Source organism: Larimichthys crocea, chromosome VIII (assembly GCF_000972845.2).
Source record: "Larimichthys crocea isolate SSNF chromosome VIII, L_crocea_2.0, whole genome shotgun sequence".
In the NCBI taxonomy this organism is placed as follows: domain Eukaryota; kingdom Metazoa; phylum Chordata; class Actinopteri; family Sciaenidae; genus Larimichthys; species Larimichthys crocea.
This window is the reverse complement of record NC_040018.1, coordinates 27,355,802-27,369,500: the sequence shown is the minus strand read 5'-3', so window position 1 is coordinate 27,369,500 and position 13,699 is coordinate 27,355,802. Positions and strand designations below refer to the sequence as shown.

Sequence of the window (13,699 nt, the reverse complement as noted above, 5' to 3'; positions counted from 1 at the left end):
AGTTGGAAAAAAACAATTTCATTTGTTTATTTAATGAATTTTCTAATCTGACTTTGTATCTTAGAAAAAAGATTATTATTTGATTTCTGAATTTCCGAGGTGCACTTGAAAGCACCCTCACACGCTTTACTGTACAAACCGATGTAGTCGGGCGCTAGATTTTAAAGTGTCGACAGCGTTGCCGCAGTGGTCCCCGCTGTTCCTGCTTCTGCTTCCTGCCCTTTCCGCTCGATCCGTCTCCTCCTCCTGTTTCCTCTGGAAGCTTATTTAAAGTCCACCAATTTTAGGCAGGCGATTAAGCAGTGAGAAATAAAAGCACAATACACTCCCAGTGTACAATACATGTAATAAAAACACAAATAAAAACTACACACTAAAATCAGAAATATTGTAAATTAAAAACACACTGGGAGCTAAAAAGACACTAAACTCTTACTTTACCCATGCAACACATACACTTTACATTTGATGCTTACAATTTACACTTAACTTACACTTAACCCTTTATACTTACACTTCACACTCACACTTAAACTTAACTTGCACTTCACCCTTTATACTTACACTTCACACTTACACTTTACACCTTACACTTAACTTACACTTCATCCTTTACACTTACACTTCACACTTACACTTTACACTTAAACTTAACTTACACTTAACCCTTTATACTTACACTTAACTTACACTTCACCCTTTATACTTAGACTTCACACTCACACTTCCACTTTACACTTAAACTTAACTTACACTTAACCCTTTATACTTACACTTCACACTTACACTTAACCCTTTATACTTACACTTCACAATTACACTTAACACTGAAACTTAACTTACACTTAACCCTTTATACTTACACTTCGCACTTAAACCTTACATTTACACTTTACGCTTACACCTACACTTTATGCTTGCAATGTACACTTAAACTTAACTTACACTTTAGACTCACACTTACACTTCACTCTTTATGCTTACACTTTACAATTATACTTTACAATTACACTTTCTGGTTACATTTTACGTTTGAACGTAACTTACATTTTACACTTACACTTTACACTTACGCTTTACATTTTCAGCTTACATTTTACTTAACTATTGTAACTCTGATGTAACTCTAAAGTATCTCTAATGTATTGTTTAGTTTTGTATTTTGAAATAAAATCAACAGTGAGACTGAATAACAGAACCCAGACACACACAGAAATACACACATTCACACACATACGTACACACACACACACACACAGACACACAGGAACAATGGTTTGAGTTGAATGGGCGCAGACAGACAGTTAAAGGAGCAGACAGTTAAAGGAGCAGACAGACAGTTAAATAGGCAGACAGTTAAAGGAGCAGACAGACAGTTAAAGGAGCAGAGACTCCCCCATCACCACATCAGATGGTACAGTCCATCCCCACCCCCACCTCCACCCCCACCCCCCTCTTATTGAGCTGAATGAATGAGATAGAGTCACTGTGGCATGCAAACGAGAGGCTGCAACACATTCCTCTGTGCAACACAGACCACTGCTCTGAGCTCACTTTACCCCCAGTTAGTCCCAGTTTAGGTCCAGTTAGCCCCAGTTTGGATCCAGTTAGTCCCAGTTTGGGTCCAGTTAGTCCCAGTTTAGGTCCAGTTAGTCCCAGTTTAGGTCCTATTCAAAGATGAAGTTTCTGCTGCCGTTGTTGATGCTGATGGAAGGAGCTGCAGCTCAGCAGAGAGGTGAGAAACATTCTACAAACTTCTACTTGAGTTCTGCTGAGTTCTGTTGAGTTCTTGTCAGACCCGAAGATCCAAATCTCCTCAGACTGAATCAAAGAACACAATGACTGATGATTGTTTGATTTTCATGAATCGATATGTAAAAACAAAGTTCATGTTTTAAATGTTCAGACAGAAAATCTGAGTTTTTAACTTCAGTCTGAGGAGCATGGATGATTTTCACTGTTTGTACAAACATTTGTATGATGATGAGAGCTCTGACAACACAAACTATTCAATTAAAATAAATGTAGACTTTCTGATATCATCTGTTTACTGCAGTACAATCTGTGTTTACTGCAGTACAATCTGTATTTACTGCAGTACAATCTACTTTACTGCAGTACAAACTGTGTTTACTGCAGTACAATCTACTTCACTGCAGTACAATCTGTGTTTACTGCAGTACAATCTACTTTACTGCAGTACAATATTGAGCGAAACATTAAAGCAGTTTACTAAATGCTAGTTACGTTAAGTGTGTGTGTGTGTGTGTGTGTGTGTGTGATAATTACTGTTAAGAATCACACTCCGCCCTCTTCCTGACCCCCCCCCACACACACACACACACAACCCCACACCCCCATCCAACCCACACACACACACACACATCTGCATGTGTTGGTAGGGGGATGGGTCAGAGGTCAATCTGAACATGAATACACTGATTAACACATTCCACCACACACACACATACACACACACACACACACACACACACACACACACACACACACACTAAGACAGACAGACAGACAGACAGACAGACAGACAGACAGATAGCGACCACCCTGTTGATGTAATCACACCTCGACAGCTGATCACACACAACAGTAATTAACATCTGTTTGTGTGTGCGTGTGTGTGTGTGAGAGAGAGAGAGTTTATTTAAATTAAAATTTTGGTTTGAAGCAGGTCTAATGTTGAGTTTAGTCTAAAAATAAAGATAAACTTAGTTTGAAGCAGGTCTAATGTTGAGTTTAGTCTAAAGAATAAAGATAAACTCAGGTTGAAGCAGGTCTAATGTTGAGTTTAGTCTAAAAAATAAAGATAAACTCAGTTTGAAGCAGGTCTAATGTTGAGTTTAGTCTAAAGAATAAAGAAACTCAGGTTGAAGCAGGTCTAATGTTGAGTTTAGTCTAAAGAATAAAGATAAACTCAGTTTGAAGCAGGTCTAATGTTGAATTTAGTCTAAAGAACAAAGTTAAACTCAGGTTAAAGCAGGTCTAATGTTGAGTTTAGTCTAAAGAACAAAGTTAAACTCAGGTTGAAGCAGGTCTAATGTTGAGTTTAGTCTAAAGAATAAAGATAAACTCAGGTTGAAGCAGGTGTACAGTTTAATGTGTTTTCAGTAGTGAACTTCTTGTTATCACTTGGTCACACAGTATCACATGACACAGCCTCAGGACGTGAACTGTCAGCATGAGGTTTTAGACGCTGATTCACCAGAGCGTTTCCTGCAGAAACATATGAACTGTCTGAGGCACAGCTGACTGTCTGATTAGAGAACAAAGAACACACAGTTCATTCATGTATTCACGGTCTCTGGTTAGTTAGCATTGTGTTAGCTGTGTGTTTCAGGATGCTAACAGTTAGCTGTGTGTTTCAGGTCTGTTCCCGGCCATCTTGAATTTGGCGAGTAATGCGGTGATCAGCAGTAATGCAACCTGTGGAGACCCTGAACCTGAAGTTTACTGTAAACTGGTCGAACATGTTCCAGGACGACGGATCAAGAACCCACACTGCCCGAAATGTGACGCCAACTCCGTCCTGTCCAAAGGTACAGAACCAGAACCACAGTCATTTTTGACCTTATACAATGTCTGACTTCCTGTCTGTGGTACCATTTATCAGTGTACAGAGTACTGCATGACAGTACTTGCAGTACTTCACAGCAGTAAGTAGTAGTAGTACTCGCAGTACTAATAGTAACTGTGTGTTATTCAGAACGTCATCCGATCACAAACGCCATTGATGGGACGAATCAGTGGTGGCAAAGTCCGAGTATCAAGAACGGACGACAGTTTCATTGGATTACCATCACACTGGACCTCAAACAGGTAACACACACACACACACACACCTCTCCAGGTGTTCCGGTAACACACCTGTTGAGGCTCATTAAACATTTTGCCTCGGCACGCCTGAGTAACCAGGTGACCTCAGTACAGTCACACATGTCTAAGTACTTCTGTCTCTTCAGATTTTTCAGGTTGCCTACATCATCATCAAAGCAGCCAATTCTCCTCGTCCAGGTGAGACCTACCTGTTTGTCTGTATCAAATCAAACTTTATTTGTACAGCCCAAACTCACAAAACACATTTTGCCTCTGAGGGCTTTACAATCTGTACAGGGAGTGACACCCTCTGTCCTTAGACCCTCGGTTCCAGTGAGGAAAAACTTGCCCACAAAAACCTTTAACAGGGAAAAAAGGTGGAAGAAACCTCAGGAAGAGCCACAGAGGAGGGATCCCTCTCCCAGGACGGACAGACGTGCAATAGATGTCACGTGTACAGGACAAATCAACACAAACATATTGTACAATTACAATGACTGATCAATGGTGTCAAATGCGGCACTAAGATCTAACAGGACAAGTACAGAGATGAGTCCTTTGTCTGATGCCATTAGGAGGTCATTTGTAACTTTGACTAATGCGGTCTCTGTGCTATGATGCACTCTAAATCCTGACTGGAAATCCTCAAATAGACTATTGTTATGGAGAAAGTCACACAGCTGATTAGCTACAGCTTTCTCAAGTATCTTAGACAGAAAGGGAAGGTTTGATATCGGTCTGTAGTTGGCTAAGACCTCTGGGTCTAGAGTGGGCTTTTTAAGAAGAGGTTTAATTACAGCTACCTTAAAGGACTGTGGTACATATCCTGATAATAAAGACAGATTAATCATATCCAATAACGAATTACTAACTACAGGTAAAACATCCTTGAGCAGCCTGGTTGGGATGGAGTCTAAGAGACAGGTTGACGGCTTAGCTGCAGAAATGATTAAAGTTATTTGATGAAGGTCGATGGGAGAAAAACAGTCTAAATACATATCAGGTTTTACAGCTGTTTCAAAACTTGCTGTATCAGAATGCAGATCAATGCCTGTTGAGGGCAAGAGGTGATGGATTTTGTCTCTAATAGTTATAATCTTATCATTAAAGAAGCTCATGAAGTCATTGCTACTTAGACCTAAAGGAATAGATGGTTCAGTAGAGCTGTGATTCTCTGTTAGCCTGGCTACAGTGCTGAAGAGAAACCTGGGGTTGTTCTTATTCTCCTCAATTAAAGAAGAGTAATAGGCTGCTCTGGCATTACGGAGAGCCTTCCTGTATGTTTTGAGATTATCTTGCCAGACTAGATGAGATTCTTCCAGTTTAGTGGCCATTTGCGTTCAGATTTACGTGCCTCTTGCTTTAATTTACGAGTCTGCTGGCTATACCATGGTGCTAACCTTCTTTGTTTAATTATCTTCTTTTTCAGAGGTGCAATAGAGTCTAGAGTTGTCCGTAATGAGCCTGTAATACTATCAACAAGATGGTCTATTTGTGGGTGGCTAAAGGAAGTAGACAAGTCCTCTGTTACAGTTAGACATGGCATTTGATTCAATGCTGAAGGAATCACTTCCTTAAATTTGGCTACAGCACTATCAGATAAACATCTGCTGTAGAAGCTTCTACACAAAGGCTTATAGTCCGGTAGTATGAACTCAAAGGTTATTAAAAAATGGTCAGACAGAAGAGGATTCTGTGGGAAGACTTTTACACACGTTTACATACACACATACGTTTTGGCGTATTCACACACCGATGAAACATTAATTTTAGTGACCTCCGTTTGGCGTAACCGGGTGTCATTACCGCCGACGTGAATAACAATCTTACTGTATTTACGTTTATCTTTAGCCAGCAGTTTAAAAAAAGACTCGATGTCTGTCTGACCTGTCTGTCTGTCTGTCTGTCTGTCAGGTAACTGGATCTTAGAGCGCTCTCTGGACGGCGTGACCTTTGACCCCTGGCAGTTTTATGCCATCAGTGACAGCGAGTGTTTGTCTCGTTACAACGTGACGCCGCGACTCGGACCGCCGACCTACAAGAGAGACACAGAGGTCATCTGTACATCGTACTACTCCAGACTGAACCCTCTGGAACATGGAGAGGTGAGACAGGCTGTCTGTGTGTCTGTGTTGTGGTTGGATGGTTCGTCTGTTGGGACTTCATCATCAAATACAGAGAGACCTGAACAAGAAGTCAGCTGTTCCTCCACCTTGTTCGCCACGCCTAGCCTAATGCCATTTACGCCCGGCCTGATGCCGTCTGCACCCAGTTGACACCCACCCATCCCAGAGCCAACACGCCTGGCTCTCTTCGTGGTGGAGGTCGGGCGGTGGCAGCCAAGCAGGTGCAAAAAGTGACGTATGACATTCAGGTGAAGGGGCTGACAGACTCTCCCGTCCTCCATGACTGTCATCCATCAGGTCCAACAAACTGCCAATCAGCCGTCACCATCAAATCCTCTGATGACTCCACTTCCAACCACCTGTAGGCTGTCTGTCTGTAGGTCTGTCTGACCTGTCTCACTCTCCACCTTTCTCTCTCCCCGTCTCTCTCTCTCAGATCCACACATCTCTCATTAATGGCCGCCCTGGAGCCGATGATTTGACCTCTGACCTCTTGAACTTCACGTCGGCTCGTTACATCAGGCTGAGGCTGCAGCGAATCAGGACACTGAACGCCGACCTGATGACGCTGAGTGCCCGTGACCCACGAGACATTGACCCCATTGTGACCAGGAGGGTGAGCCATTCGGTCAGAAAGACAGGTGATGTTGTTTGTGTGGCCACATGATCAGGTGTAACCCTCTGAATGTTTCACAGTATTATTACTCCGTCAAAGACATCTCTGTGGGCGGGATGTGCATCTGCTATGGCCACGCCCAGAGCTGCCCACTGGACCCTGTTACCAAGGTAACAGCATACACCTGTACACCTTAACCCCTGTACACCTTTACACCTGTACATCTTACTCTGTGAACCTTTACACCTGTACACCTGTACACCTTTACACCTGTACATCTTACTCTGTGAACCTTTACACCTGTACATCTGTACATCTTACACCTGTGCACCTTTACATCTATATATGTTTCCATTAACCTGTGTGTGTGTGTGGTGTGTGTGTTTGTGTTTGTGTGTGTGAGAACAGAAGCTGCAGTGTGTGTGTGAACACAACACCTGTGGAGAGAGCTGTAACGAGTGTTGCCCCGGTTACCACCAGCAGCTATGGCAACCAGGAACTATCTCTGAGGGCAACACCTGTGAAAGTAATAATCAGGGTGGACTGTGACCTGTCTGCCTCTCACCTGTCTGCCTCTCACCTGTCTGCCTCTCATCTATCTGACTCTCACCTGTCTGACTCTCATCTATCTGACTCTCATCTATCTGACTCTCACCTGTCTGACTCTCATCTATCTGACTCTCACCTGTCTGCCTCTCATCTATCTGACTCTCACCTGTCTGACTCTCACCTGTCTGACTCTCATCTATCTGACTCTCACCTGTCTGCCTCTCATCTATCTGACTCTCACCTATCTGCCTCTCACCTGTCTGCCTCTCATCTATCTGACTCTCACCTGTCTGCCTCTCATCTATCTGACTCTCACCTGTCTGACTGTCATCTATCTGACTCTCACCTGTCTGCCTCTCATCTATCTGACTCTCACCTATCTGACTCTCACCTGTCTGCCTCTCATCTATCTGCCTCTCACCTGTCTGACTCTCACCTATCTGACTCTCACCTATCTGACTCTCACCTATCGGACTCTCACCTGTCTGCCTCTCACCTGTCTGACTCTCACGTGTCTGACTCTCACCTGTCTGTCTTTCAGAGTGTAATTGTCACAACAAAGCCGTTGACTGTTTCTACAATCAAACCGTCTCTGAACTCTTTTTGAGTTTAAACACTCGCGGCGTTCGTCAGGGGGGCGGAGTCTGTATCGACTGTCAACAGAACACTGCCGGCATCAACTGTGAGACCTGCAGACCCGGATACTACAGACCTGCTGAGGTACTGACACGTACTGCACAGAATACTACAGACCTGCTGAGGTACTGACACGTACTGCACAGAATACTACAGACCTGCTGAGGTACTGACACGTACTGCACAGAATACTACAGACCTGCTGAGGTACTGACACATACTACACAGAATACTACAGACCTGCTGAGTCTGAGTACTGTAGAAGTAAATAGAGTAAAAGTACTTTGTCTGTGTCTGTAGGTGTCTCCATATTCAGACTCTCCATGTGCTGAATGTAACTGTGACCTGAGAGGATCAGAGTCCGCAGTCTGCAGCACAGACGACTCACAGACAGGTGATTAATATTCATGGTGTCATTAATATGCTCAATATAATTTGTGGCATTCATTTTCATGATGACATTGCTCTTGCATGTTTCCTGTGTTACCTGTGTGTTTCCTGTGTACAGGTGTGTCTGCAGGTCAGTGTGTGTGTAAACAGGGTTTTACAGGTCAACAGTGTGACCGCTGTGCGTTTGGATACAGAGATTTTCCTCACTGTGTTCGATGTGATTGTTACCTGTCCGGCAGCATCAACACAGACCCCTGCAGCCCCTGCATCTGCAAGGTAAACACAGTGATATCATACTGTACTGGACCAGGGTCACCTGACCAAAATCACAGAATCAGCAGTGTGTATGCACAGTTTTTCTGAAATCCTCTCTCTGGTGTCTCACCTTCTCTCTGACCTGTATCACCTGTTCTCTGACGTATCACCTGTTCTCTGGTGTCTCACCTGTTCTCTGACGTATCACCTGTTCTCTGACGTATCACCTGTTCTCTGACGTCTCGCCCGTTCTCTGGTGTCTCGCCTGTTCTCTGACATATCACCTGTTCTCTGACGTATTACCTGTTCTCTGACGTATCACCTGTTCTCTGACGTCTCGCCTGTTCTCTGACGTCTCACCTGTTCTCTGACATATCACCTGTTCTCTGACGTATCACCTGTTCTCTGACGTATTACCTGTTCTCTGACATCTCACCTGTTCTCTGACGTCTTACCCGTTCTCTGACGTCTCGCCCGTTCTCTGACGTCTCGCCCGTTCTCTGGTGTCTCACCTGTTCTCTGACGTCTCACCTGTTCTCTGACGTCTCACCTGTTCTCTGACGTCTCACCTGTTCTCTTCTCCTCAGGTGAACGTGATGGGAGCTCACTGTGATCTGTGTAAACCAGGTTTCTACAACCTACAGGAGAATAACCCACTCGGTTGCACTGACTGTTTCTGCTTTGGTGTGTCTGACGTCTGCGAGAGCGCCGCCTGGTCCACAGTTCAGGTCCAACACACAGTAACACACACCTGTCCTCAGGTAACATGCACTTGTACAATTTTATTTCTGTATATAAACTTGTTAAGATGTGTTTTCAGGTACTTCATGCGGACGCTTGGCTCCACCCCTCTCAGCCCACCCACGGCCCCTCTGTTGTCAGTGGCAATGACCTGCCCACCCCTGGCAACACATCTTCTGGCCACACCCACCAACAAGTCCTGACATGGGCAGCGCCCGACAGTTTCCTTGGAAACAAGGTAGGCTACCAATTCCATATATGGTCATCAGTCCATCTCCTACCTGTCTGTCTGACTGACTGTCTGTCTCTAGCTGTCGTCTTACGGAGGTTTCCTGAACTACTCAGTGGTTTACGACATCCCATTGGACAATGAGGACCATTCTCTCCCTGCCCACTCGGACATCATCATTGAGGTGAAAATGTTAATTCATTTATGTGAATTAATTATAATAAATTAACATTATATTTTCTAATTAGTGTGTAGTAAGTTCTGTTTCAAGTTTTACTAAAACTACAATCAGTCTTAAGGACTGCAACACCCAGACTCCGCTGACTCTCTCTCTCGTCTCCAGGGAAACGGCCGGGCTCTTCGTCTCTCACCTCCTCTCCTCCTCTTCCTCTCTCCGTTGGCTGAGCGCTCGGTTGCCATGGCGATGGCCTGGCAGCAATTCCTGGATGTTCAGACGGGCCTTCACATTACCCGCGATGACCTTCTGTCAGTCCTCGCTGATGTGATATCACTGAAGGTCCGAGTTCACCTGAACACCTCTGCCGACGGGCCAATTCGGTGAGGACAAAGTAATCAGATTACATCGAATGAAATTCTTTAGGAACCTGTCACTTTAGGTCGTAGTGAGTCACTGCCTCGAGTGAAGGAGTTCAGGTACCTCAGGGCCCGGTTCACCAGTGAGGGTTCAGTGCTGTCAGTAGTAATGTGGACTACTAGTGGTCCAGGTGCTGATCCTGAAGGTGAGCTGTGGTCAGGTGTGTGCGTAGATCCAAACAGCTAAACTGACTCACCTGTTCACCTGATCTCAGTCTAAAGACCAGTTCAAAGATTCCTGATGACATGAAACCGTTTCAGAACCAGCGAGCTCACCTCGACTAAACCCGACCTGTCTGCCTGTACCTGTCTGTCTGACTGTCTGTCTTTCAGCCTCAGGTCAGTTTCTCTGGACTTTGCTGACTCTAGCTCAGTTTCTGGCGTTCAGGCAGTTGCCGTGGAGACATGTGAATGTCCATGGGGTTACAGTGGAACTTCCTGTGAGGTCAGCAGTTCACTTCATTGAACTTTATCAAGTTACTGTAGTACTGGTTGTACTGGTAGTACTGGTAGTACTGTGGTACTGTAGTACTGTTTTGAGAATAGCATCAACCTGTGTGTAACCTCTGTGTATTCTTGTGTATTTGTGTGTGTTTGCGTATTTTAGGCGTGTCTCCCAGGCTTCTACAGGGTGGGCGGAGTTTTGTTTGGAGGAAACTGTATGCAGTGTGAATGTAACGACCATGCCATGGAGTGCGACATCAATGGAGTTTGTCTGGTGAGTTTAAACAACCTCAAAAAGGGGTACAGGGTCAATATCAGGTACAACAACAGGGACAACAACAGGTGCAACATCAGGTACAACGACAGGTACAACGACAGGTGCAACATCAGGTACGACGACAGGTACAACAACAGGTGCAACGACAGGTGCAATGACAGGTACAACGACAGGTGCAACGACAGGTGCAACGACAGGTACAACGACAGGTGCAACATCAGGTACGACGACAGGTGCAACGACAGGTACAACGACAGGTGCAACGACAGGTACAACGACAGGTGCAACATCAGGTACGACGACAGGTGCAACATCAGGTACAACGACAGGTGCAACGACAGGTGCAACATCAGGTACAATGACAAGTAAGCTGTTACCATGGCTACCACTGACTAAACATCTGTCTGTGTGTGTCTCAGGGTTGTACCCATAATACTACTGGTCCTCACTGTGATCAGTGTCTTCCTGGTTTCTATGGTGACGCCACAGAGGGAACAGCAGAGGACTGTAGGACTTGTCCATGTCCTCTGACGAAGCCGTCCAACAGGTAACAGTAGTGTGTGTCTGTGTGTATATAAAAATATGTGTGTGTGTATGTGTGTCTATAAATATATGTGTGTGTGTGTGTGTGTATGTTTCAGTTTCAGTCCCACCTGTGTGCTCGAGGCGTCCGGCCAGGTGTCATGTGACAGGTGTCAGGAGGGATACACAGGACGTAACTGTGAGAGGTGAGGATGATTGACTGTCTGATTCACCAATTAGAATCAGTGAGCTTGGCGTGACAGCTGTCTGTCTGTGTCTCCAGGTGTGCCAGTGGTTTCTATGGTAACCCACAGATAGTGGGCGGGGCCTGTGCCCGCTGTGAGTGTAACGGTAACGTGGACGTCAGAGAGGCGGGCCACTGTGATACTGTGACAGGGGAGTGTCTGCGCTGCCTCGGCAACACTGCTGGGAGGCACTGTGAGGTCTGTCAGCCTGGTCACTATGGAGACGCCGTGCACGCCAAGGACTGTCAGGGTGGGCACACACACACACACAAACACAAACACACACCCACACACACACACACACACACACAAACACACACGAATACACACACAGGAATGTTGATCCTTTAAAATCCAGATTAGATTCGACCTCTGACCTCATTCTGTGCTGTCATATGACTGTGTGTGTGTGTGTGTGTGTGTGTGTGTGTGTGTGTGTGTGTGTGTGTGTGTGTCCATCATTTTCTGATCAATCTTTGTAGCCTCTGTGATGTCATCATATGGTGTTCAGATGTTACATGTAAGCTCTGTTAGCTCTGTTAGCTCCATTGTTAGATCAGTATCTATCTATCAAAGATCTTAATGGTTATGGAAGGTTAATTTAAAATGAAGCAAACGGTTCAATATTCAGGATGTTAACAACAGCACTGATTTGATATCTATATATATTTTAGTATGTTTTTATGGGTGGCACGGTGGTGCAGTGGTTAGCACTCTCGCCTCACAGAACCTTGTTTGGTTCTGTCTGTGTGGGGTTTGCATGTTCTCTGTGTGTCTTTCCGGGTTCTTCCCACAGTCCAAACAGCAGTTACAGATAATAGATGGATGGATGATATAAATCTTATGTCATATATATTGATGACACTTGTTGTTGTGTTATCTGTGCTGCCTGATCATCTCATGTTGGTTTCTTTCTTTGAGTTTGGGACTTGTAGTTTTAACGCCATCTGTGAGGGGTGGGGCTTCACACTCTGACTGACAGTGGGCGGGTCTCTCTCTCTCTCAGAGTGCGGCTGTGATGTCAGCGGCTCCCTCTCTAGTGTCTGTGATGTCACAACAGGTGAATGTTTGTGCAGACAGAACGTGATGGGACGCACCTGTGACCGTTGCCAGGTGAGACACACACACACACACATAAGTCTGCACTGTCAGTGTTTCTGATTATTCAATTGTAATTTGACTTTTTATTAATTTCATTTTGTTTTATTTTATTTTTTTGTTTTATTAGTCAGGGTTTTTTGGGCTGCAGAATGGCTGTCAGGCTTGTGGTTGCAGCCAATTAGGATCACTCTCTGAGTCATGTGATGCCAAGGGGAGGTGCCAGTGTGCAGAGGGCGTGGCTGGACATAAGTGTGACCACTGTAGCCATGGTTACTATGGTTTCCATGCCAACGGCTGCACAGGTAATGAAATAGTGAAGGTAACGTGTCACTGATTGGCTGTCGGTCTTGACTCTGATTGGTTGTAATCTGTTGTCTTCCCAGCATGCACCTGTGATCACACAAAAGGAAACTGTGACCCTGAGAGTGGAGAGTGCATCTGCCCCGCCCACACAGAGGGAGACACCTGCCACAGGTGTGAGACAGGTTACTGGGGTCATGACCCCACGACTGGCTGCAAGGTACGCAAGGACATACACACAAATACACAAGAATACACTCAGGTACACACAGGTAACCACAGGTACATTCAGGTACACTCCGGTACACACAAGTACACTCAGGCAACCACAGGTACACTCAGGAACACATAGTTACACTCAGTTAACCTCAGGCACACATTCAGGTACACTTAGGTAAACAGAGGTACACTCAGGTAAACACAGGTACACACAGGCACACTCAGGTAACCACAGGTACACTCAGTTAACCTCAGGTACACATAGGTACACTTAGGTAACTGCAGGTACACACAGGTACACTCAGGTACACACAGGTGTGCAGCCTAACTTTCTGGTGTCTCTTCAGCCATGCAGCTGCAGTGCAGCAGGAAGCTCCGCCCCTCAGTGTGATCTGACCAATGGGCAGTGTCGCTGCAGAGAGGGGTTCTCTGGAAGGTCATGTGACCAGTGTGCACCTGGTTACTATGGTTACCCAGAATGCTCAGCGTGTGCCTGCGACGTGGTGGGAGCAGATGAAACATTCTGTAACACAACGCTGGGAGTGTGTGACTGTCTACACACTGGAGAGTGTGTGTGCAAGGTACCATACCTGTGTGTATGTGTATATATACAGTGTGTGTGTG

At 45.2% G+C, this 13,699-nt stretch overlaps 1 protein-coding gene across 2 annotated transcripts in view; it reads left to right on the top strand.

Moving 5' to 3' along the window:
- Positions 1–1,482: 1,482 nt before the first annotated feature.
- The window catches only part of lama1 (laminin, alpha 1), a 26,485-nt gene continuing 14,268 nt past the window's right edge, over positions 1,483–13,699 (top strand). For both annotated transcript variants that reach the window (XM_027281286.1, XM_019258768.2), the window contains exons 1-24: positions 1,483–1,735; positions 3,384–3,554; positions 3,722–3,834; positions 3,978–4,029; positions 5,746–5,936; positions 6,394–6,573; positions 6,654–6,743; positions 6,982–7,099; positions 7,664–7,842; positions 8,059–8,152; positions 8,267–8,424; positions 8,991–9,131; positions 9,224–9,382; positions 9,456–9,557; positions 9,717–9,931; positions 10,301–10,412; positions 10,575–10,685; positions 11,108–11,235; positions 11,330–11,416; positions 11,494–11,705; positions 12,462–12,568; positions 12,684–12,858; positions 12,940–13,076; positions 13,423–13,656. In XM_027281286.1, the coding sequence (XP_027137087.1) occupies positions 1,678–1,735; positions 3,384–3,554; positions 3,722–3,834; positions 3,978–4,029; positions 5,746–5,936; positions 6,394–6,573; positions 6,654–6,743; positions 6,982–7,099; positions 7,664–7,842; positions 8,059–8,152; positions 8,267–8,424; positions 8,991–9,131; positions 9,224–9,382; positions 9,456–9,557; positions 9,717–9,931; positions 10,301–10,412; positions 10,575–10,685; positions 11,108–11,235; positions 11,330–11,416; positions 11,494–11,705; positions 12,462–12,568; positions 12,684–12,858; positions 12,940–13,076; positions 13,423–13,656 (3,324 nt within the window). In that variant the 5' untranslated portion in view covers positions 1,483–1,677. The remainder of the gene's footprint in view (positions 1,736–3,383; positions 3,555–3,721; positions 3,835–3,977; positions 4,030–5,745; positions 5,937–6,393; positions 6,574–6,653; positions 6,744–6,981; positions 7,100–7,663; positions 7,843–8,058; positions 8,153–8,266; positions 8,425–8,990; positions 9,132–9,223; positions 9,383–9,455; positions 9,558–9,716; positions 9,932–10,300; positions 10,413–10,574; positions 10,686–11,107; positions 11,236–11,329; positions 11,417–11,493; positions 11,706–12,461; positions 12,569–12,683; positions 12,859–12,939; positions 13,077–13,422; positions 13,657–13,699) is intronic.